Source organism: Melanerpes formicivorus, unplaced genomic scaffold, assembly GCF_026170545.1.
Source record: "Melanerpes formicivorus ecotype bairdi unplaced genomic scaffold, bMelFor1.0.p_v2 SCAF_71, whole genome shotgun sequence".
Taxonomy (NCBI): domain Eukaryota; kingdom Metazoa; phylum Chordata; class Aves; order Piciformes; family Picidae; genus Melanerpes; species Melanerpes formicivorus.
In genome coordinates, this window is record NW_027142423.1 from 1,751,622 (window position 1) to 1,778,176 (window position 26,555).

The 26,555-nt window shown below is 50.4% G+C and overlaps 1 protein-coding gene and 1 long non-coding RNA gene across 7 annotated transcripts; one reads left to right on the forward strand and one right to left on the reverse strand.

The window, feature by feature from the left end:
* Positions 1-1,221: 1,221 nt before the first annotated feature.
* EEF1D (eukaryotic translation elongation factor 1 delta) lies at positions 1,222-26,038 on the reverse strand. Of its 6 annotated transcripts, XM_068163221.1 has the most exons (10): positions 25,951-26,022; positions 24,264-24,293; positions 13,390-13,513; positions 11,661-11,732; positions 6,618-6,692; positions 5,311-5,407; positions 5,013-5,116; positions 4,111-4,359; positions 3,229-3,423; positions 1,222-1,317 (listed from the first exon to the last, which is right to left on the reverse strand). In XM_068163221.1, the coding sequence occupies exons 3-10, from the start codon at positions 13,507-13,509 to the stop codon at positions 1,279-1,281; spliced, it is 951 nt and encodes a 316-aa protein (XP_068019322.1). In that variant the 5' UTR covers positions 13,510-13,513; positions 24,264-24,293; positions 25,951-26,022; the 3' UTR covers positions 1,222-1,278. The 6 variants fall into 6 exon arrangements, with proteins under 6 accessions (XP_068019322.1, XP_068019321.1, XP_068019316.1 ...); XM_068163220.1 differs by lacking the exon at positions 24,264-24,293 and having other exon boundaries at positions 25,951-26,038; XM_068163215.1 differs by lacking the exons at positions 24,264-24,293; positions 25,951-26,022 and adding an exon at positions 15,128-16,296.
* LOC137453728 (uncharacterized) lies at positions 6,686-20,162 on the forward strand. The gene is made up of 2 exons (XR_010990448.1): positions 6,686-8,518; positions 18,872-20,162. It is a non-coding gene; the product is annotated as an uncharacterized lncRNA (long non-coding RNA).
* Positions 26,039-26,555: the final 517 nt, after the last annotated feature.

Consider the following 26,555-nt stretch of genomic DNA (forward strand, 5'->3'; position numbering starts at 1 on the left):
GGGACGCGGGAGAGGGGAGAGCGGAGGGGAGGAAGGGCGAGGGTGGGACAGCGGGGGCATGTGGAGAGGGAGGGGGGCAGCGGAGATAGGCAGGGTAGCACGGGCGCTGCTGGGCACGGGAACGGCACACAGGACCCAGCACACAGTGGACGTGCGGGACACAGGACACCAGGGAGTGTGGCACACAGGGGACAAGGGAAGACCTTGGGGTGATGGCAGCAGATGGGACACTGGTGGCCGAAGGGACACGTGGCACAGGGCTGAGGACAGCACAAAGGACACCTGGGTGCAGGACATGGACCACAGAAGGGACAGGGGTGCACTGGGCATGGGCAGTACAAGGGATGCAGGGCACCACACTTGGCAACACAGAAGGGCCACGGCAGAAAGGAGGTGGCAGCATCTTACCCTCCGTGTCCTGCTCCACCCCACTGCTCTCCAGCCTTTCATCCCCAGCCTGGATTTGGGCTCGAGGTTGCCTCCACCCGTGTTCAGGACCTTGTGCTTGGCCTGGTCCAACCTCACAATGCTCACACAGGCCCACAGCTGCAGCCTGTCCAAGTCCCTCCTCCTGCATCTCTCAGGTGTGTCAACCCCACCACTCAGCTTAATGTCACATCTAACACTGAGGGTTCACTTGATCCCTCTTGTCCACATCACCAACAAGGTCATTCACCACCACCAGGATCCCAAGATGGAGCAGGAGACGTGCCACACACCCACCACGACAAAACACTGACCACACCAACACTGGGACAAGTGCCAGCAGGGACAACTGGCACGGTGGACACCAACCACAGCAGCATTTCACAGCTTGCAGCCCAACCTCTTCCTGGTGCTGGCACTGTGTAACTTGAGCCTGGACCTTGGACTCTGCCACCCTGGCCAACCTGTGGTTAGAAATGTCACCACCCCTTCACATTTCAGCTCCAAAAGAGGGTTTCAGGAACAGGAAGGGGGAGGACATCCAGCCCAAATCCAGCAGCTCCTGGGTGCTTCCTGCTGATTCATCCCAGGGGTTTTGTGTAAAGCCTACCTTGAGGTCCCACCTTGGAAAAGGTGAGAGACACCCTCAACAGGCCCCTCAGACCTTCAATCCAACTCAGAGAAAGGCATCTCAAGGCCTTTCCATGAAAGGAAGCAGGACAAGAAATATCCCAAACTCTGACAACCACACCCCCTGGAGAAGCTGGACCTGTCAGAGAAAACCATCAGCCCATCTGCAGGTCCAATCTTGATCTTTATTAGTTAGAGTTTGAGGAGACACTGTTAACACTTCTAGATCTTGTTGAAAGCAGCAATGTCCACACTCTGCACCTGCATGGGAAAAAAAAGCAGCAGACAGAGGTCATCAAGGTGGCTTTGGACATTTAAAACCAGAGAAAACACATCAGGGATGTCTTCAAAACCATGCTCAAAGGGACTGAGCATGGCCCAGGTCCTGGGTGCAGCATTGGGTGCCCTCACTCCAAGAAGTACATTGAGGGGCTGGAACATGGGCAAAGAAGGGCAATAAAGCTGGTGATGGGTCTGGAGAGCTTGTGAGGAGGAGCTGAGGGACCTAGGGTTATTCAGTCTGGAAAGAAGGAGGCTGAGAGGAGAAGGAGGCTGGGCCCCGTCCTCTTTAACATCTTCATCGATGATCTGGATGAGGGGGTCGAGTCAGTCACCAGCAAGTTTGCAGATGACACCAAGTTAGGAGCAGATGTTGGTCAGTTAGAGGGTAGAAAGGCTCTGCAGAGGGACCTTGACCAACTGGACAGATGGGCAGAGTCCAATGGGATGGCATTCAACAAGTCCAAGTGCCAGGAGCTGCACTTTGGCTACGGCAATCCCATGCAGAGCTACAGGCTGGGGTCGGAGTGGCTGGAGAGCTCCCAAACAGAGAGGGACCTGGGGGTGCTGATCGACAGCCACCTGAATATGAGCCAGCAGTGTGCCCAGGTGGCCAGGAGGGCCAATGGCATCCTGGCCTGCATTAGGAATGGTGTGGCCAGCAGGAGCAGGGAGGTCATTGTGCCCTGTACTCTGCTTTGGTTAGGCTGCACCTTGAGTCCTGTGTCCAGTTCTGGGCCCCTCAGTTTAGGAAGGACATCGAAACACTTGAACGTGTCCAGAGAAGGGCAACAAGGCTGGGGAGAGGCCTTGAACACAGCCCTATGAGGAGAGGCTGAGGGAGCTGGGATTGTTTAGCCTGGAGAAGAGGAGGCTCAGGGGAGACCTTATTGCTCTCTACAACTACCTGAAAGGTGGTTGTAGCTGGGAGGGGGTTGGTCTCTTCTCCCAGGCAACCAGCACCAGAACAAGGGGACACAGTCTCAAGCTGCACAAGGGGAGGTTTGGACTCAAGGTGAGGAGGAAGTTCTTCACCAAGCGAGTCGTTCATCATTGGAATGTGCTGCCCAGGGAGGTGGTGGAGTCGCCGTCCCTGGAGGCGTTCAAGAGGGGATTGGACGTGGCACTTGGTGCCATGGTCTAGTCATGGGGTCTGTGGTGATAGGTTGGACTCTATGATCCTCGAGGTCCTTTCCAACCTGGGTTATACTGTGATACTTTCTGGCTCTCTACAACTCCCTGAAAGGAGGTTGGAGCCAGGTGGGGCTTGGTCTCTTCCATCAAGGAAGAAGTGATAGGACAAGAGGAAATGGCCTCAAGTTGCACCAGGGGAGGCTTAGGTTGGACACGAGGAACAATTTCTTCATGGAGAGGGTTGTCAAGGCCTGGCCCAGGCTGCCTGAGGCATTGGTGGAATCCCCACCCCTAGAGGGCTTTCAAAGCCATGGAGATGTGGTGCTGAGGGCCATGGTTTAGTGGTGACATGGCAGTGCTGGGTGAACTGTTGGACTCAATCATCTTACAGGTCTTTGCCAACCAAAACAATTCCATGATTCTGTGAAGCCTTCTCAGTCCACCCTATGAAGAACATCTAAGGAACTTGCAGGAACATTGAGAGTTCCTGTTTTACTCCAAATGTAACCAAAGATCAGGCAAAGAAGGTCAGGAACAATAAGTCTCTGGCCCCCTACTCTCCCAACAAGACTGGGAGTGTTACTGGCACAGGGCTGGAGAGCTCCATGGAAAGAGGAAGGATGGAGATGGAGAAAACTCAGGGTGAAACCTTTGTCTCAGCAGACAGCATCATCTACAACTCCCAAGTGTACCAAAACCAGTACGTAGTTAGAAACAACCCCACGGGTCAGGCGTCACCCAGCGTGCCCCGAAACTTACATAGTCTTCAAACTTGGTGATCTCCTCCTCCAGGATGTCTGTCCCCACTTTATCATCCTCCACCACACACTGGATTTGGAGCTTCTTAATGCCATAACCCACAGGCACCAGTTTGGAGGCTCCCCACACCAGCCCGTCCATCTGGACAGACCGGACACACTCTTCCATCTTGGCCATGTCAGTCTCGTCATCCCACTGCAAAAGGAGCAAGTGTGACCTTCAGAGGTGTCCTGGAGGGCCCCACCAGCCCCAAGAGATTCCTAGTGACTCATAACTCAACATTCCTCCTCTTTCAGCTCTGATTCTGCTCCTCTGCTCTGCTGAGGCCCCACCTGCAGTGCTGGGGATAGCTCTGGAGTCCTCAGCAGAGACATGGACCGGTTGGAGTGGGGCCAGAGGACATGGAAAGGATGGGAAGGCTGTCCTCTGCTGTGAGGACAGAATGAGTTGGAGTTGTTCTGCCTGAAGAAGAGAAGGCTCTAGGGAAACCTTATTGTGGCCTTCCAGAACTTAAAGATGGCTACAGGAAAGATGGGAGGGGACTCTTGGTCCAGGGGGTGTAGTGCTAAGACAAGGGGTGATGGTTTTAAACTGGGAGAGGGAGATTTGGATGAGACTCAGAAAAAATTCTTCACTATGAGGGTGAGGAGACACCAGAACAGGTTGTCCAGGGAAGTGGAGGAAGCTGAGGCCCTGGAACCATTCCAAGTCCTGCTGGACAGAGCTCTGACCAACCTGCTCTAGTTGCTCACTGCAGGGGCGTTGGACTAGATGATCTTTGAAGGTCCCTCCCAGCCCAAACCATGATTCTAATTCTGGAGGTCCTACCTCCAGCAGCCCCTTCAGCCTCCCTCAGGAGCTGCCCCCACTTGATCCACTCACTGGTTTGACATCCAGAAGGATAGAAGACTTGGCAATCAGACCAGGTTTCTTGGCCTTCTTCTCTGCATACTGACGCAGTCTCTCCTCCCGGACTTTGGCAGCCTCTTGGTCTTCCTCTTCATCATCGCTACCAAAAAGGTCAATGTCATCATCACCATCTTCCTCTGCAGCAGCTGGCTCAGCTTTCTTTGCAGGTGAAGCTGATGGGAGCTCCACTTTCTTGGAGGGAACACTGAAGGGTTCCACTTTCTTCAGCAGGGTGAGATGGATTCAAGTTCACATGGAGAAAAAAGAGAAGATGAACCTCAATCAGAGCAGAACTCAAGCTCAAAGTCTACACTGCTCAAGGCACTGAGTATGGCCCACACCATGTGGTTTGGGTGAAGCAGCATCTACTGACCATCAAAGTAAGACACTTGACCAGATGGACCTTTTAAGTGGCCCACCATGGCCATACTTATAATCCTAGAGTGAACACCATCCACCACGCCGCCAAGAGCTGATCCTTCTCTACAGGGCTCAGGACATCCAGATCAGAAATCTGAGCAGGACAGCAGTTGAGAACACAACCAAGTGTCTGCCCCAGCATGCAGAGGAGCTTACACATTCTGGAGGCTCACTGCCAAGATCACCATCTCCTAACCTACAAGAATCAGACCCTGAACTTCTGCAGATCAGGTGGGGAGAGCTGGTGCAGAAGTCTCCAACTTTGCTGGTCTCAGGGCAGAAAACTCCCAGCATTGTGTGCAGAAAGGAAAGATGAGAAGGCAGCTGCCAAAACTGCTGGAGAACCTACAAACTCATCCTGTCTGTGAGCAGCTCTCCACCTTCAGCCAGCCAGAGACCTCAGGAGACCTGGCACTTGGTGAAGCATTCAAGAACAGCATCTTGCCAAGGCTTACCTGGGTTGGAGGAACTGGTGAGGGTTGGTGGGAGGTAGATGACTTCTCCAGCGCGTTCAGGCGACTTTCCAACTTGAGCATGGCCATCTGAAGGTCTGAAACAACTGTGAGAAGAGACGAGGGGAAGGGCAACCTTATCTTGTGGGCACTGCACCGGCTTTAACATCAGGACAAAGCTGCTCCTGCTCAACAGTGGGCTTTAAAACCACCGGTTGCTCCAATTAGAAGCCTAGAAGTCTGATCAGCCCTCCCCCCGCCGTGGTCTCACCTGCCAACAGACCAAGATTCTCCGACTTACCGCTGCGAAGGCTCTGGTTTTCTGCCTCCAGGTGGGAAATTCTGGCCAGGAGTTCATTATGGTCACCAGCAGACCCCGGAGAGGTTGTGTTGGTGCTCTGCAACAAGGAAAACCAAGATGAAACTCATCATCTCTTCACCTGCTGGCCAAAGCTTGGTGAGGTTTAGTGAAGCTGAGTCATGCCTCCAGGGAAGGAAAACATTTGAGAGGCAATCTAAACACGGAGAAGCTAGAGGACAATCACCCACAGGAGTGAAGACAATAGGACATCTACAGCAATAAAGGCTGTATAAAAAGCTCTACAGAATGAAAAAGGATAAAGTCATTCTTTGAAGGCTCAGGTCAGAGACTGCAACTAAACAACACAAAGTGTGACCCTAAACCTCTTAAGTGTGACAACTGCTCTCCTCCAGAGACAAGCTGAGGGACAGAGCACAGAAGTGACCCACCTAACCTCACTATGGAAGCTGGGAGGAGATCCCAACATCTCTACACTTCCACTTCCCCCAGCCCAGGTTTAAGTTCTCTCAGAACAGCTCAACCCTGCTTCCAGACATCCTGAAGGAGAAATTCTAGAGATGCACCTTAACAGTCAATAAAAAGGGTGTGTGTGGGGGGGGTGTGGTTGGTTTCAAAGGAGGCTTCAGATTGGCCAAGGGGGGAAAAAAAGAAAAGGGGAAAAAAAGAGGTCTTCAGGGTGTGACCTGAAGACAATGGAGGAACTGGTGAGGTGCCAAGAAATAATTAACACCCTGTCAGTGGATGGAATCATAAGGTGGTCCTTGGCTTTGAAGATCTCAGCAGTCACTCAAGATGGAAGATGAGGGTGAGGAAAAATATATGGCACATGGAAAGAAGGTTGGAAGAGCCACAGGAGCACACACAGAGCAAGAAGGTCAAAGAGACCCTTCTCCACCCACTCAAAAAGTGGCAAGGGGCAGAGGTCAGAAGCAGCATGAGATCAACCTCCAATGCACCCACTGAGGTAGAGCAGGCTCAGGGATGTGAGTGCAGATCTGCAGCTCTTGGACAAGCTGGGAGATGTAAGTGTCCTGCTAGATGATCCTAAGGGACAGGGCTTAGCACCAGCCTTGGTGGAGAATGGCTGGATTTGATGATCTTAAAGGTCTTCTCTAACCAAAATGACTCTATGATTCCATTACATAGGGTGAGTCTCAGCCATGTGCCACAGGAGTTCTCATCAAAGGGAAGGAGAACTTGGTCCCCCTCTCCAGGGCAGGGCTGCCTGGCTCTGCACCACCCTCTCCAAGCACACAAGCAGCTCCATCCACGCGTCGTCGACTTACAGTTGGGCGGCCTCCTGACTGCCTCTTCTGACGGGCAGAAGGAGCTTCCTTGCTACGAGGAGCACCTGTCTTCTGCTGCAAAGGGCAAGAGGGTGGGGGGCGTCTGGGTCAACAGGGAAGACAGCAAAGGGTTCCACTCATGCTGGAAGAGCTCAAGTTCAGGCAGCAGATCCGCATGCAGGACGAGTTGTCAAGCAATGAGATGCAGCTCCACACCAACCACACAGCAACCACAGCCTGCACAGCAACAGCTAGGCGTGACCTGGGCCGTCCGCTCGGGGCACGGCTCGGTGCCTGCAGAAAGGTCACACAGCAGGAGCACAGGGAGATAGCTAGACCATGGTCTCAGCCACCTCCTCATCTGTAAAACCTGAGGTGAAGCAGATTCTTGCGTTCCTGTGGCACCAACCGTGCTCTCGGATGGTTCTCCTGTAATCCCAGAACCCTAAAACAGCAGAGGTGGAAGGGGCCTCTGGAGATCATCCAGTCCAACCTTCCTGGCTAAAGCAGGTGGCCAAAATTGCAATCTTCAGAGGAGACTCCACCTCTCTGGACAGCTTCCAAGGCTCTCAACCCTCAAAGCCAAGATGTTTCTCCTCATGAAGCCTCCTGGGTTCCACTATGTGCCCACTGCCCCTTTGTCCTGTCACTGGGCACCACTGAGAAGAGCCTGGCCCTCTCCTAGTGATGTCCACCCTTTAGACAGTGATGAGCACTGAGATGATCTAACACCTGACAGATGAAGAAACACACACAAGGTTGCCAAGCCCTTAACAAGCCCAAATTGCCACCTGCTGGAGGAGCAAAGCACTGGTCTGCACTGAGAACTTGGTGAAACCTCTTACATGGGCTTCCATCCTCACTGGCACCACCAGAGGCTGCCAGCACCACCAGGACTGTCCCTCAGGACACCGGAAGGGAAGAATGAAAGCTCAGATGAACTGGGTGCCTGACCTCCTCTTCTTCCAGTTACATCATCAGGACTAAGTTAATTCAGGGAGAAGTGAGTCCTGGTCATGGAGTCGTCAAAAGGTTTGGGCTGGAAGGGACCTTCACAGCTCACCTAGCCCAACCCCTCTGCACTGAGCAGGGCTCAGAGCCACAAACAATCTGACCTAGAATGGTTCCAGGGATGGGGCATCTCCCACCTCTCTGGGCAACCTGGGCCAGGGTCTCACCACCCCCATCATGAAAAATTTCTTCCTTCTCTCCAGTATAATCTCCTTTCTTTGGATTCAAGCCATCACCCTTGGTCCTCCCACATCAGGACCTGCTCAGAAGTCTGTCTCCATCTTTCTCATAGCCCCCTTTAAGTCCTGAAAGGCCACCAGGTCTCCACAGAGCCTTCTTTTCTCCAGGCTGAAAAACTCCAACTTGCTCAGCCTAGCCCTACAACAGAGGGCTTCCAGCCCCCTAATCATCTTCATGGCCTCTTCCAGACCTGCTCAAGCATGTCTTTGTGTGGGGAACCCAAAGCTGGCCCCAGCACTGTAGGTGAGGTCTCAGCAGAGTGCAACAGAGGGGCAGAATCTCCTGCCTCCACCTGCTGCCCACACTGCTGGGGATCAGCCCCAGACAGGGCTGGCTCTGGGCTGGGAGTGCACAGTGCTGGCTCAGCTCCAGCTTTTCACCCACCAGCATCCCCAGGTCCTTTTCCACAGGGCTGCTCTCCAGGCCTTCATTCCCCAGCCTGGATGAGGACCAAGGATCACCCCAACCCATGTGCAGGACCTTGCTCTTAGCCTTCATAGGCACACTTCTCCCAACTTGTCCAGGTCCCTCTGGATGGATCCAATCCCACATGTTAACAACCTTAGCTCCAAGGAAGCATTCATCATCAAGCAGATGTCAACTGGAGAGGCTGGCTGAAGCAGAGATGACCATGCAAAGCAAGATGGAAGGTATGTGCAAACAAATGTTTCCAGCATCACAGCTTTGTAACCTCCTTCAGGAGGTCCAAGCCATCTCCTCAACCCTTCTCTAGGCTCCTACACAGGTTTCAAAAGAACAAAGCAGATCTGAAACCAGCCCTGGATGAATTCCAGAGCAAATAAAGGTAGCAATCTTCTATCTCCCCATCTTCTTAAGAGTCACTTCTTCACATCTTAGGTCTTTAGGCTCCTGACAGAGCCTATTCAGGTGGAAGGAAAGACTAAGTCCTGGCTCCAAAAACATGCTTCTCCATTTTTCTGTCCATCAGACAGCACAAATTTGCCTTTCTGAAGCAAAAGACCCAAACTCAAGCATGTTCTCAAGTCAAGCCTGCTCTACATTGCCCATCAGAAAAGGACCTGGGAGTGCTGGCTGATGATGACCCAGTATGCACCCAGGTGGCCAAGGAGGCCACCAGCATCCTGGCTTGGGATCAGCAATAGCTTGACCACAGGACCAGGGCAGGCATTGTTCCCCTGGGCCAGGCAATGGGGAGGCCACACCTCAAATCCTGGGCTCAGTTTTGGGGCCCTCATTCCAAGCATTAAGGTGCTGGAGCAGGTCCAGAGAAGTATAAGAGAGCTGGTGAAGGGTCTGGAGAATAGGTCTGGTGAGGAGCAACTGAGGGACCTGGGGTTATTCAGCTTGGAGAAAAGGAGGCTGAGGGGAAACCTTCTGGCTCTCTACAACTCCCTGAAAGGAGGCTGGAGCCAGGTGGAGCTTGGTCTCTTCCATCAAGGAACAAATGATAGGACAAGAGAAAATGGCCTCAAGTTGCAGCAGGGAAGGGTTATGTTGGACACGAGGAACAATTTCTTCATGGAGAGGGTTGTCAAGGCCTGGCCCAGGCTGCCTGAGGCAGTGGTGGAGTCCCCACCCCCGGAGGGCTTTCAAAGCCATGGAGATGTGGTGCTGAGGGCCATGGTTTAGTGGTGACCTGGCAGTGCTGGGTGAACTGTTGGACTCAATCACCTTCAAGGTCTTTGCCAACCTAAAGGAGTCTATGATAGGGTTGTCCAAGGTAACAATGATCCTTCAGAAACACAAGCTACAAACTGATGCTTCCAGCTTATTTCTCAACACCTCTGTCCTAACTTGATACAGAAGATCTGATCATGGTTCACTGAGGTTTTCAATCCTCAAGCCCACCAAGCTGTCCTCACAGGACCAAAACAAACCCCAGCACATTAACTTTTGTGCCAAGAGTTTTCTAGCCCTCTTTGGGATGGGGATTAATTTCCCTACATATTTTTGCCTTACTCAAAGTCTTTGAGAAGCTGCTGGTCCCCTCCTGAGAGCCCAAGGAGTTCACATTTCAGCTTAAAATGAGCCAGTTCAGGAAAACCTTGGGTTGTTGGCTGAAATAAGGAACCAGGATTAGAAAGCTTCCAGATGTTTTCCTCCTCAACAGTATCTTGGGTTGGTTTTCCTGTTATTTAGTTGTCCCAACCTTTCCCTGATTCCTCTGCTGTAATTCTGGGACCACCAAAGCAAACTTAATCCTCTCCCACTTCCCTTTGGTCAAATGTACCCTCACCTCCCTGCACCCACTCCACATTTCTTCTCAGATCACTGACTGGAGCAGCTGCAGAAGTTTGTGTCAAGTTCAGTGAGGCCACCAGGGGGAAAGAAATGAACCAAACTCCTTCCCATTCATCCCCAAAGTACTGTGTTAGCCCCTTCTGCTGCTGTTAAGGAGGAGGATGAAATGTTCCCCTTGAGAAAGCCTCCATCCCCTAGTTTTGTCCTGCTCTAGATAGAAACGAGGGCGTTAAATGCCCCAAAAGGAACCAAACCACTCCAGGTGAAGGATGGAGGCCCTCAGGTGGAAGATCTGTGCAGCAGTCTCACTGCAGAGTTGGGAAACCAAGACACATGGGCTAGATTCTGTGAATTTTCCTCACCCATAAACCCACTTTGGAAGAGTGACACATTTGGGCTGCAGGAAAACCAGCTCAAAACAGCCCACTCCTCAACTTGCAGAGGATGGGGAAGGACCTGGAGCAAGCAGCCAGGCTGAATTCCCTGGGTGCAGCAGATGGGAGGCACCATTTTTTTGCACATCTCCTAAAACTGAAGGCATCCCCAGGAAAGAGGAAGTGGCAGCTGAGTGTTCCCCAACAGAGAGATCCTCCCCTGCTGGCAGCTCGGGGGCTTTGCTGCCCCGGGGAGGTTATCTGGGGGAACATGCAAGGCCAGGCTGAGTGAGGCCTTCAGCAAACTGCTCCAGTGGAAGGTGTCCCTGCCCATGGTGAGAGGGCTGGAATGTGACATCTTTAAGGTCCCTTCCAACCCAAAGCATTCCGATTTCACCAGGAGGAATAAAAAAAAGAGAAAAACAAAAAGGGGGGGAGACAGAGAAGCACCCAAAGGGGGGGGGGGGAGACAGAGAAGCACCCAAAGGGGGGGGGAGACAGAGAAGCACCCAAAGGGGGAGGGGGGGGGAGACAGAGAAGCACCCAAAGGGAGGGGGGGGGGGAGACAGAGAAGCACCCAAAGGGAGGGGGGGGGGAGACAGAGAAGCACCCAAAGGGAGGGGGGGGGGAGACAGAGAAGCACCCAAAGGGGGGGGGGGGAGACAGAGAAGCACCCAAAGGGGAGGGGGGGGGGGGGAGACAGAGAAGCACCAGACAGAAACACAACAAAAATTGAAAAAAAAAATTAAAATACAAATAATTAAAAAAAACCCAAAGCAGCCAAATGTTTAAAACACAAAAGAGGAAAAAATAAGCAAAAAGGGAAAAAAAGGCAAAAAAATAAAGAGAGAAAAATAATGAGGGTAGGGGGGAAAAAAAAAAAAAAGAGAAAATAAAAGTAAAGGCCAAAGGCCCAAAGGAATGTAGAGCTGGAGGGATCTGCAGGGCAAAGGCAGTGAGTGTGCAAAGCCCCAGCATGCTGGTGAGGGGATGGAGCCCTGCTGGCAGGCGCGGCGCCGCGCACCTCCATCTGCTCCTGGCCACAAAACCCAGAAGCCAACACGGGTCAGATCTCTCCAGGTGGTGGCGGGCAACCGACAAGCAGGGCTTGGCTCGGGTTTGGTTTCTGTGAGATGCCATCAGAGCTAAAAATGGTTGCAAGGCAGCCAGCTGGTGAGAGAGCTTGGGTACTCACTCCGGCCAGCGATTTCTGGATATTCTCCCTGGCTCTGGCAATGTCGCGGAGGATGGTGCTGGCTCCGTTCTCCTGCAAACAGTGCAGAAAGAACCAAGATTTGGGTAAAAAAAAAGGTTTAAAAATAGGAAACAGATGAAACTACTTAAAAAAAAAAAAAAAAAAGAAGATAAGGGGGGAGGGGGAATCCTTCCTGCTGGAAGGATTGGTTCTAAATCAAGCAACAGCGAGCGCAGCCCCTGGGGAGATCAGGGTCACGTGTGCCTGAGATCACCCAAGTCAAGGAGCTCTGAAATTCTCTTTCTGATCAGTCTGAAGGGGTTTAGAAAGCTGCCAGGCAAGCAGAGGGTTGGACTCATATCAGTGTTCCCTCAAGATCTAGCGTGAAGTAGCTCTTTAGGGTTGTCATTCTACTCAGGTGAGGAGCAGCAGCCCTGACTGAAGGCTTCTTGACCCAGAGGATAGAGCATAAGGTGGGTTCTTTAGCCTGGATTGGAAGATTCCCTTCCCAGGGCACAAATTCCCCACTGCCATCATCCATTCACTCCTTGCCTCTCCCAGACTGCCACCCTACAAGCAGTATCTGAGACATCAAACCCCCATCTCAAACAGACTACAGATCAACAACCTGCCCACATTCACTTCTGAGTCGCAGGAAAGGTTCTAAGGAGCTTGGATTTCTTTTTCCCCTTGGAGAATTGGCTGAGAAACTGCTGCAGAATCTCCCCTCCAAGAGCCTTCACACCACCTCTCAAAAGCAGAACTTCAGTGGAAGCTCCTGATGTACAGTGAAATAGTCTACACTGTTCTTCTAAGAGCACCACAGAGGTTTGCACTTCAACATCTACTTCAAGCACTAATTTTTAAGCAGGTGTCCCAGGTGATGTTGGCAGGCAGCAGGAACAGCCAAGAGTGTGCCTAGGAGCTCTGACTTCAGCAAAAAGCTTCTCCTTCAACACTTGCACCACAGCCATTTCAAACTCTAAGCAGCTTTTTAAACAAGCAGCCAGACAAAGCAGCAGTTAACAGCTCTTGACAGGGCAGGAAGAGGTCATCAGAGCTCTGAAGCTTTCAATCATCATCATTAGGGGCTGAAAGTAAATCTTGAATGACTTCAGCAGCTCCCCACAACTCACCACTGCTGTGGTGCAATCATCTGCAGGAGCACACTGATGACTTCAGGGGTACAAAGAGGAGAACATCATTCCTGTGGGATTTTTGGAACCATGGTGCATCTCTTCAAGCACCACGTCATGTACATCCCTCAAGGAAAGCTTAACTGCTCCAAAGTGGCAGCAAGACATCATCTTCCTTGGGGCTGGGTGGAGTCTTTGCTCAGCCCAGTCAGCAAAACCACAGACTTCAGGGTTTTTCAGCTCAAACAGGGCTCCTGTTAGACCACAGAGAGCATGGTGCCCTCCTACAGCAGCCTGAAAAGATTAAGAGTAGCTGCTGCAACCTAATCTCATTGTTAGAAGGGCATCTGATCTCTCCTGAACACAGGAGAGGGTTCTCCACAGGTCAAAAATGGCCTTTTAAAAGGCAAAAAGGGTCAGAAGTAAGGGGAGAGCTCCAGAGAAAGCTCTCACGTGAGGACTCCCACACTTGGAAAAGCAGCACCATGAGGGGAAGAGTGCATGTCCAGGTGGATCATGTCCTTCAACCTGCTCTGTACCAGCTCCTAAAGGTCCAGCCCCCTGCTAACACCCACCTGAGAAGCAGCATTTACCTGCTGGCGTGAGGAGCCCCCGACCGGCCCATTCATCTGCTCGTAGAACCTCCTCTCAGCATCATCGTACTTGTACTTCTCAAACCAGATCTTCTCCTGCATGAAGTACTCAACTGCCATCTTTCTGCAGAAAGGAAGAACAAAAACCACCCAAAGTGAGGTCCTAGAAGGTGAGGAGTTTGTAATGAGCTCCTCAGAAGAGCTTTTTTTGCCCGCAGAGCTCTGCCTGCAGCTCTCTGCCTGGTTTCCCCCTCCAGAGGAAAGCTTTAAGTCAAGAGGATCCTCTTAAGAAAGCAGGACGAGTCTAATCACCCACCCATCTGCCCAGCCTGACCCCACACCAAGTGAGGATGGGATAAATCACCTCCTCTGCACCTTCTTCCACAACTTCTTCCACTGCTAAGAAAGATGAGGCCTCCAGGAGTCCAGATACACACCCAACTTACAACAGCACCCCCAACAACTGTCCAGATGCCCTTTAAGAAGCTGCAGCAACTGCTGGAGATCAAAAGTATCAGCAATGTGATGCCTGCAAGGGACAGACACATGTCATGTCACCAAGAAACAGCACAAACCACCTTGTGAAATGGTCCACATTGCTCTTCAGTGCAGCAGCTCTCAAAGGTTTCATTTCTTAGCTTGAAGGCCTCACAACCATCACGGGAAAAGAGAACGTGCTCTTGTTTCAAGCCAGGGGACAACTACAGAGCCCACATCTGGCTGAGGAGCTGAGGAGAGCAGGGATATGAAACCACCACCACCCAACATGGAGAGAGCATCAGCAACCCACAAACCCCTCCTTTACCAGCTCCAAACCCCACAGCTCTGCAGTAAAACACTTCCACAGAGACGAGCAGATGAATCCATTGCAAAACAAGCACCGTCTCATCCACAAGAGAGCAGAGGCCACCACAGGTCCTCCACACTGAAGCCATTCCCAGCACCCAACCCTCCAAACCTTGCTTGAGCTGCCAACCAGCACCATTAATGGAGAATCCCACTTACAGACAAACTTAGGCCAAGCATCTGACAACACCACAAGGACTTTGCTGGGGAGGGGTGACCCAGTATCTAAGTTCTGTCCAACTCAAGAGGAGATTATCCCAGGCAGGACAAGGTGAAAGACATGTGTCCTCTAAAGCTTCTCTAGAAGGATCTTAAAACCTTCCCCAACAAATTCCAGGACCCCTAAAGGATCAGAAGTGTCTTGTCCCCCAATCAACAGCAGCTTCCAGACCAAATGATCTAATTAGGTCAGCATCATTACCCTGCCCCAAAATGGACTTGCATCTGCACCAGCATCTCCACGCCTTCCTCAAGACGAATGCTGGGGGTAATGCTGAATGTAGTCACCTCTGGCATGGAGCTCAACAACCAGCCTCAATGCTTGGCAGAAATGGGGAGAAATTCCTTCAGAGAATCAGTTCTCTGAAGGACCTCATGTCTTTTAAGAGAATGACCCAGTGGCACCATTGTTGTCTTCTCCAAGACAAAAGGGGCAGGTTCCCCCCATGCAAAGAGAAGGTCAAACCTCAGCTCACTTTCCAGCACCAACTTTAAACCACCATGACTCCTCAGGGGAAGGAGCTTCTCTCTTTCTCTGTCCACAATCAGGCTCCTCAGCTCTGGAGCAACCTCTCCCTACAATGAGATGCTGGCTCCTGTCTCCTACACACACAAAATTCCTTCAGCTCAATCCTGACCCAGCAGGGTTTAAAGAAGAATAAACCTCTCCTACTTCATTTCTGGTGCAGGGATGCTTGAAGCATCAGTAGCTGGCTGGGAAGGGTTTCCTACTGCAGACTCCTGCTTCTCCAAACTCTCTCCTGCTCTGGACATCTTCAGAGCTTCGGCTGCATAGTATCGTGACTCAGCACTGTCGTATGTCATCTTATTAAGCCACACAGTCTCACTGCCCTCATGCAGAAAAAAGCAGGTGGGTGAAGGTTGCTCAACACCAGGAAACATGTTGGTGGCCATCTCCATGGGTTTGACGCTTGTTTGCTTCCCAGCACCATGGCTCTTCTTGTCCTCGGGGTGGCTCTTCAGTGCTTCAGGGTAGCTGAGCTGCTGCTGCCTGCCTTTGCCCGATGGGTGACCATCAAACATGTTCTCGTAGAAGCTCTTCTCAGCATCATCATAGAGAGGTTTCTCCAACCAGACCTCGGACATGAGAGCCTGCAAGCTTGAAATCTGGGGTTTACCATTTACTGTCTGGTGGACAGAGCCAGGCAAGCTGGGAACAAAGGGAACGGCAGAATCAGCAACGGCCTCTGCAGCCACGCTCGGCGTAGCAGGAGTTGGCAGGGCTGTGACGTAGCCCTCATCTGGTGTCCTCAGCCCAACGCTGCCACCCTTTGAGCACACCGAGGGGATGGTGAGGACATTTGGAGGAAGAAAGAACTGGGACTTCTCAATAAACATCTCTTCAGCCTTATCAAAGTCAAGCTTGTTGACCCAGACCCCCTGGATGAGATGGTGGCACGCAGACAAAGTACCATGGGAGCACAGCAGGGTTGACGAAACCATCCTGGGCTTGGGAACATCTTGGACAGCTTTTGACCTGGCCACTAAAGGAGACTGCTGAGGAGTTGGTGCAGTCTCAGGTGCCTCCTGGAGCTGACACTCAGCTATTTTTGTCCTGTAGAGGGTCTCAGCACGGTCATAGAAAGGTTTGTCAAACCACACGTGGTCAGCTAACAACCCACTCAGAACAGAGTCTAACTTGGAGGCCAGGGGTTTGGCCTTGGGAGAACGCTTCCGTTTCCTTTGTTTCTTCCCATTCCTTGCTCTTTTCAGGTCTCCTTTGGACTCACTTTCACCAGAGTCATCATTGCAGACCCCATTGACAGCCTCAACCTCTGGACACTCCTCAGGGGCCATGGCAGCCATAGTGGCTTCCCTCTCACAATGCAGACGCTCGACTTCGGTGTATTTGTGGCTGTCTGCCCACACCTTTTCTGCAGGGCAGGGAGGCTTCCTGGTCCTCATCCTCCAAAGAGTGGCAGCATTAAGAGATAAGCACAGCAATGTAGTTGCAGCAGGACTCAAGACAGCAAGGGCATGCAGTAGACATCACAGAAGCATCTTGGTTGGAAAAGACCTTCGAGATCAAGTCCAACCATTAACCCACCCCTGCCAGGCCACCACCAAACCATCCTTCATTTGAGAGAGTCAGAAGCTATTGTTCATCACAGAAAAGAGCCAAAGCTCTCCCCAGACTCTTCTTTTTTATACATTTTAATTCAAAGAAGTTAAGCTGCCTAAAAATGTCCAATTTCTGAAGGCAGAATAGCCTTCCTAAAGTAAGCACAATTGTCAATTGGCTTGGAAGAGACCTTTAAAGGTCTAGTCCAATGCCTCTGCAGTCAGCAGGGACATCATAAAGTTCAACAAACCCAAGTGCAGGGTCCAGCAGCTGGAAAAGAACAACAACCACCTGCACCAGTACAGGTGAGGGGTGACGTCCTGGAATGCAGCTCCACAGAGAAAGACCTGGGAGTGCCGGTGCACAAATTCACCATAAGCCAGCAATGTGCCCTAGTGGCCAAGGAGGCCAATGGTCTCTTGGGGTGCATGAAGAAGAGTGTGGCCAGCAGGATAAGAAAAGTTCTCCTCCCACTCTTCTCTGCCCTAGTGAGCCCACCACTGCAAAACAGCATCCAGTTCTGGGCTCCCCAGGTCAAGAGACAGGGAACTACTGGAGAGAGTCCAGTGGACACTGAAGATTTTGAGGGGCCTGAAGCATAAATTTGAGGAGGAAAGGCTGAGAGCCCTGGGGCTGTCTAACCTGGAGAAGAGCAGCCCAGAGGGGACCCTCTCAATGCTCTGCAAGAGCTAAAGGGTGGGGGGTGAGAGGATGGGGCCAGACTCTTCCCAGTGGTGCCCAGCAACAGGACAAGGGGAAATGGGCACAAACTGGAACCCAGAAGGTTCCATCAGGAGAAACCTCTTTGATGTGAGTGTGCTGGAGCGTTGGAGCAGACTGCCCAGAGATGTTGTGGAATCTCCTTCTCTGGAGATTCCAAACCCACCTGGGCATTGTGATGCTGGGCAACCTGCTGTAGGCAACCTTACTTGAGCAGGCAGTGTTGGTCTGGGTGAGGTCCCTTCCAACCCCAGCCATGCTGGGATTCTGTGATCTGCAACTAGATCAGGTTGCTCAGAGCCACAAACAACCTCACTTGGAATGGTTCCAGGGATGGGGCATCTATCACTGTTCTGGGCAGCCTGGGCCAGGGCCTTATGACCCTCACAGTGAAGAATTTCTTCCTTCTCTCCAGTCTAAATCTTTCTGTTGTAGTTTGAAACCATCACCTCTTGTCCTGTCACAACATGCTCCTTCTGTTCTGACAAGCATTCTGCTCACTTCTATTTAATACTCAAGGCCCTGGCTGAAATCCCTTTGAATTTCCCTTCTGAAAACTGGCAGAAAAAAAAATTCAACAGGTTATGTTCAACCCCCTGCAATGTGTAAGATTTTCCTCCTCATTACCAGATTAGTCCTTAATTACTTGTTAGATGTTCTCAAGTAGGCCATGATTTGGGAAGAGAAGCTAAAAGAAGAAAGATGGCCCAGTTCTGGACTATTTTTGAGGTCACTGCTTGCACCTATTTGTGTTTCAGTGCTGTGATGCCAGCAGAGGGAGCTGACTGAAAAACTATGGCTCCATGTTCACTTAAAATCCTCAGTGATAGTCAAATCAAAATTGACCAAGAGCTGGAGAACCCAATGATTAATAGAGTTTATCAAAAAAACCCCACCTTCCACTGAAGTGAAACATTCTGCTCCTGCTCTGTGTTTTCCTGCTCTAGTTGGACCTTTATCAGAAAGAAAAATCAATCAAGCAGGTCTTGGGATGTGGATTATTGGAGGTGGTCAGGAAACACCTTTCCAAGCAGAGAAATTATTCAAATGTCTAATGAGCAGGTGCTCCTTTCTGCCAAAACTCACATGGGCAGATCAAAACTAGCTCCAAAAATGAAGTACCTGTGAGTTTTCCAGCTGCAAATTAATCTGACCCAATAAAAGGTCATAGATAACCAAATGAAGCTGCTAAGTAAAATCCCCGTGCAGGTAAAACAGCTTCCAGACTTCAGGTGATGGCTTCCACTTCCAACAAGCTTCAAGTTTGGGGCTTAAGATCAATAAATTATTGAGTCAGCACTCTTTCATACAGACAAAATATTCACATGAATATGTGAAAGGATTTCATACAAACATTAGCATGGCTACTTTAAGTTTTCAATACAACTTTGTAGGATCTGAACCATCAAAGCAACATGAAATTGCCTTTTGAGTCTAAAAGTCACTAGGAAAAGCAAAACTAGATTTTTCTTTCTCTTCCTGGAGTTGTGAAATTGCTCCTCCAGCTGCTGAAAACATTGGGAGAGGGCTAAAAATACTGTAAACCAGCAAAAAAATTAACAGATTTTGAAGTCTTTGCTCTAGTTTACAGTCTTCTCTCGTGTTTTACAGCAGCTGTGAAGCAAGAAAACTCTTCTCACCACAGGCAACTCAGTGCTTGCAATATTCATCTAGTTTTTACCATCCACATCAAAATCACCTCAGCTGGAAGCACACCAGCAAGCAGGAACTCAAGTTTGCTCCTCAGGATAAGCTCTGCTACACAGCTTCCACGGTGTTATCACCCAGAGGTGGACGATGACATCACCTACGGCATGCCAGTGCCACTGAAGAGCCTGCTTGAGTTTTGAGATACAAAGAGAACTTCCTGCTGTAAAAACCACACAGTGCTCAAGGCAGCTTCATCCTGCTTATTACAGAATCCCAGCATGGAAGGCACCTCTGCAGATCATCCAGTCCAACTCCTCCACTAATGTGGGGTCACCCACAGCAGGTTGCCCAGCATCACAATGACCAGGTGGGTTTACAATCTCTCCAGAGAAGGAGCCTCCTCAACTTGTGTGGGCAGCCTGCTCCAGGGCTCCAGCACCCTCCAAGCCAAGAGGTTTCTCCTGTCCCTTGCCCTTCTGCTGGGCACCACTGACAAGAGTCTGGCCCCAGCCTCTTGCCGCCCCACCCTTCAGCTCTTGCTGAGCATTGATCAGATCCCCTCTCAGGCTGCTCTTCTCCAGGCTCAGCAGCCCCAGGGCTCTCAGCCTTTCCTCCTCACACAGATAGATGCTCCAGGACCCTCAGCACCTTAGTAGCCTCCACTGAAGTCTCTTCAGTAATTCATTGTCCTTTTTGAACTAGAGGGCCCAGAACTGGACACAGGGCTCCAGATGTGGCCTCAATTAGGGCTGAGGGGAAGGCAAACCTCCCTTGACCTGCTGGCCACAATCTGTCCCCCAGGATGAAGTACTTTTAGACATTTCAAGATGACTTGTAGTGGCCACTTGGATCTGGAAGACTAACCTGGCAGCACAAAATCCTTGGGGAAAGCAAAATACACAACTGGAGCTGCACAGGTCAGAGTAAAGTTAAGATTTTTTAGGTTATTTAGGTCACTAAGGACTCCTGAACAGAAGACTGGAGTTCGCCATTTGCCTGACATGCTCTGCTTGGCTCCACATTTACCTTGGTTTGAGTTATTCCAAGGAAAAATCAGTTCACAGGCTTTGAGGAGATCCTTTCCTGAGGAAACCTCCTTAACCCAGCACTGGTGGCATTAGACTCTGAGGTTACAACTTCAGCTACTTCAGGAAGAATCTCTGGAAGGTGTTACAAGAAACCTGGACATGACTCAACACAGCTCAAGCTCTCACACCTTTAAATATTTCATTTGCATTAAACATTAACTCTGCAATTTGAGTTCACTTTCTAGTCACAGTTCAAATAGAAAAAGCAGGACTTTGACCAGAAACCCCTACATTTTGGGATTTAATTGGGTTTGTGGTTTGTTGGGTTTTCCCCCCACACACTTTAGAGGTGATTGTGCTCAAGTCTTTAAGCAAACACCTTCTAGAGCTGTAGCTGGAGTTTCAATGCTGCTCATCTCTCAGTGAGGTACATCACTGAGAGCTCCTGTTATCAGGAGGTTCTCCTAGATCAAAGATCTACCACTGAGGGTTCCTGTTATCAGGAGGTTCTCCCAGATCAAAGATCTACCACTGAGGGTTCCTGGTATCAGGAGGTTCTCCCAGATCAAAGATCTACCACTGAGGGCTCCTGGTATCAGGAGGTTCTCCCAGATCAAAGATCTACCACTGAGGGCTCCTGGTATCAGGAGGTTCTCCCAGGTCAAACCATTGTCTTGACTCCAAGTGAGACAGAGCTGGACTGAACAGATGAAGCTGTCAAGTTAGACTTATTTCCAGTGGAAATCAGAAAGCTCTGCAACGATCTGTCTACCACGTGTCAGATCAGTGACCTCTGACCTTCCAAAACCCACCCACAACAACTAAGGAGTACTTACTTTTTGATCTCCTATGACAGCATTAAGAAAAGAGAGACAGTGAGAGATAAGTTTCCAGTTCTAGAGACCAACAGCCATCTGTTATCAGATAATTAACTCCCCTCCCATGCATAATACATTTAATTACACTTACACCTCTTCAGAACAACCTTATCTTCACCAGCCAGCACCACAGATGCTCAATTTTACTTTTACTATTAAATAAAAAGCAATACAAAGATACAGCTCCAAAAAAAGGATTGACCCATCAGGGCAGGGAGCCAGCCCATGTGGCTCCAAACCTGCTGTAGCAACACTGGGGGTGAAAAAGCAAGGCTCAGGTTGCCCAGTTTCAGGTAATCAAAGAGCAAAAGCAGAAAGAACTCTTGAAGTGTAACAATTATGAGGTGAAATAATTAATTCACAGATTGATTTGTACAACATGCTGTGAAGGAAACAGAAATAAACCACTAAATAGTCAGCCCACTGACTTTTCAGGAGAAGCAGCAATACAAGATGTGAAATTCTCTCTCCCAGGAGAATTTAGGACTCAAGAGCTGTACCTGTGAAGCCTGATGAGATGCAGCTTCTCAGGTCACCAACCGACCATTACACACCAAAAAAGGGCATTTCAGGAAGCAACACAAATCCCCAAAGCCAAAGCAGCTACAAATGTTCCTGCCATCCAGCCCAGCTCAGGGGAACTCAAAGTGTTGTTTTAACAAAGATTATAACCAGAGAAAAATCATCATAAAGGGATTTTACCCTAAGAATTCACCAGTAAAAGGACTTCACCCCAAGAGTTTACCAATATCACCTTCCCAGAAGCCCAAGATACTTCCAGCACCTTTTTGTTCCCATGAGGGGCCAAATTTGAGGCCCAATTATTATGCTGAGGAGCAGATTTTCACTGAAGTACACAAACAAAACATGAAATAAAAAGGTTATTTCCACTCTGTGTTCCTAAGTAGTCCCAGAAGAAGCAGGGAAAAGGCTTTCAGAAGGATTTTTATTACACAAATCAGGAGATAATGCAAACCATTCATAGCAGAGCACCACCAGTTCTCCTAGTATCACTCCAGACAAGACACAAGCTTTCAAGTATGATGAGAGAAGGGGAATTTACCTGATCTGACAAAGTTTGGAGGGACAAATTCACCTCTTGAGAGGTTCTGGGAGGGACTTAGACCGAGTTGAACCTGCTCTACTTTGCAGAGCTGGCAAAAATTAGAGCATAGAAACTGGAGCTGAACTCAGACACCTTTCAGTCTGAGCTCAAAATGAAGGTGACATCAAGAGACTCATTTCTTTCCCTCAAACCACTCCTGAGGCCACTCTCACCCTCTGCCCAGTTAACTTGTGGAAGTGAGGCAGTTTTTCATTCAATCACCAAGTCTTTCTAGCACAAAGATACATTAATATTTGGAGACAGAGGCAGAAAACCTTGTAAAAAAACCAAGACTTTAAAGCCCACAAATCTGTGACTGGAGCAGAAAATAATGCAAGAGCTTTTGCTGCATCCAGAGACTGGTTCATGTGTCCCCAGGACAATTTTGCTTTTCCAGTGGCAGTGAAGACAATCTACTGGGTGTTTGCCCAAGCATGAAGCCACTGGAAAAGCAGAAGGTGTTATTAATAATTACTGATGCCAAAGAATCAATTAAAGAATCACAGGTTGATGTTTAGGCTTCCCATGGACTGTTTAAAAGGGTTCAGAAAAGCCTGGAAAAAAAAGTCATTTTTAATGGTGGCTACTGCTTCAGAGCTTTGCTGGTGGTCTCATGACCACATCCTGGCTAATTCAAGCCAGAACTAAACACTTCCAGCACTGCAGGGAAATGCACCAAGTTAAAAATAGACAGGGAAAAGGTCTCTGCTGTTGGGCTGGAAATCCACAAATAAGCCGTTTAGGCCTCTTTATCCCCTCAAGGCCATAAAACAAAAGAGTGACATCGCCCAAGGCTACAGCCAACCAAAAGCAAGTTAATTCCCTATATTGGTTTAATGGAAGGGACAATTCTGCCCATGACTGAATGGAGAGGGCTGGAAAACAAAACAAAAAAACTTTAAAATCTAGGCGGGAATCAGGTTGTAAATGTTTGTCACAGCCTCCCAAAGACCTAAATGCCATCAGTCCCCACACTGGAACTGTGATTTTTCACCTCAGCCTCATGCCAGGCTGACCTGTCAGCCCCCAACAAGTCAGGAAGCACCAGTTTGAAAGCAGCTCTCCTAGATAGCATTTGAAGTTTGATGTGGCTTTACATATTTCCAGTAGGCTTGAAAAGTCTCCTCAGATGAGGGAAAGCAGCAGATCTCATCCATCAGGGATTTCTGAAGGGATTTGACAGCTGCTTTCTGCAAGCCATAACCAAGAGGACAGAACTATGGTCATGGTTCAAACTCCTTTCTTCAGAAGAAGCATCAAAAATTGGGTGGCACTGGGGGACATGGGGTGGTAGTGTCCTGGGGCAGCTTGTTTTGGTTTGACCTCCCAAAGGCCAGGCAGGCAAATCCTGATTTCTGCAGCAATTAAACCAACACTGGGTTCTCACTATGAGAGATTCTATCTCAATTCTCCATCTGACTGTTTGCTTACAAGCCCTGGAACAGCTGAGTGTGACCGGGCCAACCTGATTTTATATTTAGTACTCTTGTCCCCTCATGTCATGCCACCCTCCTCACCAGAAGCTCCTGAACAGCAGCAGCCAGAAAAGTAAACAGCAGAACACACAGAAAGGGCCCATTTCATGTCAAAAAGAGGAGAAAGACTCAAAGGCACCAGCCTAAAGACTGGTACCTAGGTTATGCCACACTCAAGAAATGTTTCTCCTAAGGAAAAAAGGCCTCCCCTAGTGAACAAGCTTCTCCCAGGGGCAAAAAGGAGCTTCTCTTCCCCAAACTGCTGCTGCCAGAATCTTAAACAAAAGCAAGACCCATTTTATCTAGGAGTTTTGTTAGACACAGCTGCCTCATTCCCACCTTCTCAACAACAAAGAAAAGGCATCAAACTCCTCCCTGCCTCCTCCTTTTTTCTCTTTTTGGTGATTCAGAATGAGAAGCAAGACTGGTTTCACACCAGAGGGTCTGATGAAGCTGAAGGGAGCAAATCCACCTCCTCCTCCTCAACACTGAGTCAAGACAGGCAGCTAAAGCCAAAGAAAATATTAATGCTGATGTAGTGTTGCCTTTCTGCTGGTTTGGCTTTCCCCCAGCTCATGAGATGGTGGAGGACATAGGCAGAAAAGGGACAACCTTCATCACAAAGCTCCACACTAATCTTTAGCCAGGGAAAACAACAACTCCCCACCTCAAACAAGACTTTTCTTTTTTTGTTCCAAGCAACAATTCTGCTGCTTGCTAATGATAAATAACCAAGGACGGGGCGGGGGGATGGGGAATCAGCAGCTGGGAAAGACAGGAAAGAAGTCACCTTCAGGAGAAAAAGCAAAGTGGTTGAGAACAAATAGAATAGGTGAAGAGGACAAGAAACAAAACAAAAAAAGGCATTACCTGCAAGGTCAGGGAGAAAAGAGGGCACACCTAGAAAAGGAGAGGAGAGAATTACAGCCACACAACCCAGCAAAGTTATTTTCTCCTCTGCACGACAGGCCTGTGAACATCAGATTACAATCAATCCCAAAACATCCACCATCTAGATGCAAAAGAACAAATCCATAAATCAATAGGAACACCAGAAAGGGAGGTGATGACAGCCTGCAGTGCCCTCACAAACTTCAGGGAGCACTGGAATCCTACACACACACACCCAGAGAGCATATCTGCAGCCTCCACCTAGCCGCCCCCCTCCCCGCCCCCCATTTCCCAAATACAGTTGTGAAGCAGACACCTCCTGAGCCAGCTAGAAACATAAAGAAGAAAGGAAGAGGAGGACAGGCTGCAAGGTTAAAGGAGGCTGGGAACACCGGGATGTGGAGAAGTGAGATGAGCAGAGCTCAGGTGCACCTACAGTGGAAGGACAGAATAACAAGGGAGGCTCAAAGGGCTCCCAGCTCCACACCAAACTTGCAGAGAGGCAGCTAAAGGTGCTGAGCCATGGGCTGGATGAGGCTACTGCTTTAGTTACAGAGGGCTCTGTGCCAGGAGCTCCCTTTTGCAGCAGGTGACTCGACAAGAAACCCTTGCCAAGATGAGGAATGGGAACAAGAGCAGATCCCCTGAGGCATCCTGAGCTACTGGGTCCCCTAAATTCCCCTCCCCACCATGGCAAGAATCACACAGACCTCCAGATTTGAAAGGGTGAGACTCCATGTAGCAAGAGCATCCCCAAAACCAGCACCCCAAATATAGAAGGAACTTGTCCCCCTCCCAGAAGGAGACTTCTAGCATCAGCCCATCCAGTTCTTACACCAGTAACCAGGGGCTCTTGCAGCCACCTACTTAGAGCCTGCAAAGGGGAAGCAATGCCACAGACAGAGGAGATCCAACGCCACAGACAGAGGAGATCCCTACAACCCCCCTTTCCCATGCTTGGGAGGGGAAAAGGGATCTCCCACTTAATGAGGGGTCCCTCCACACCTCCTTTCTTGGGGTGTAAAGGGAGAAGAAATCCCACAGGGAATGGAGATGACCTCCCACAACCCCCTTCCTGCACCTATTAAGCAGAAAGGGACCCAAGAGATGATGGGGTGCATGGAAGGAGGGGGTCACCCCACTATTCTTTGAGAGTTTTGAGGGAGGAAAATCATTCCAAAGGCCAAGGGCACGCTAAGCCCTCTCCCTCAGGATTCTGAGTGGAAGAGACACAGATGATGGGGAGGTAGCAGCCGGTGAAGGAGGGGCAACACAGACGATGGGGGAACCCCCCACAACCTCCATTCCTTTGTTGAGAGGGGAAGGGACTTCCACACATAACGAAGCTTTCTCACACTCCCCCTCTTCCCACCACCGCGCTAAGGTAGACCCCCAAATCCTCCTTCCACAGCCGATAAGCACGAAGGAACCCCAAAGGGAACGGTCATAACCCCCTTCCTGCGGCCTGTGAGAGCAAAAACAGAGCCTATGGGAGTTGGGAGCCCCCCAGCCCCTTTTTCCAGAGCGGGAAAGAACCGCAGACCACGAGGGGCCCTCCCCAGGCCTGTGAGAGGAACAATGGACCCGAGAGACGTCCGAAACGCCTTTAGGAAGGTGTGGGGGAGCGCAGGGAGGGTGAGCTCGGTGAAGGGGCAGCCGCACTCACCGGCAGCGCTGGGCCCGGGACAGGCCTCAGGCCTCGCCGCTCCGCTCAGCCTCCACCAGGCAAAGGGAGGCGGCGCGCCGCGCGCAGGGGGTTGTGGGAGCGGCACGAACCACGCGCCACGGACACGGGGTGGGGGAAAAGTGGAGGAAAAAACGTGTGGGGAGAGACACAAGGCGCTGCACTCACAATACCAACCTCCTCCCCCTACTCTTCTTCTTGGCTTTTCTACAGCGGAACGACACAGCATGGTGGAATGAGGTGAAAAGGAGGAAGGGGAGAAGAGTGGGGGGAAGCAAGGAGGTTCCCCCTCTTTTAAAATTGGTACAACCCAGGGGCCGTGGCGGAGCCGCATGGATGAGTCCAAGTGAGTAACAGGACGGGGAGGAATCAGCTTAAACTAATGGGGATCATGGGGGGGTGTCGCGCATGCACACTAGGCTCCGTCCCGCCCTGCCGGCCGGCTCCGGGGCTGGAGACAAAGGCGCCGCGACCCCCCTCCCCCTTTCACTCTTTCCCACCTCCAGCCCCGGTTATAACGCGCTTCCCCCCTCCCGCCCTTTCTTTATCCCGTTATCTCTCCGATCTATGGCTGCGGGGACTGCTCC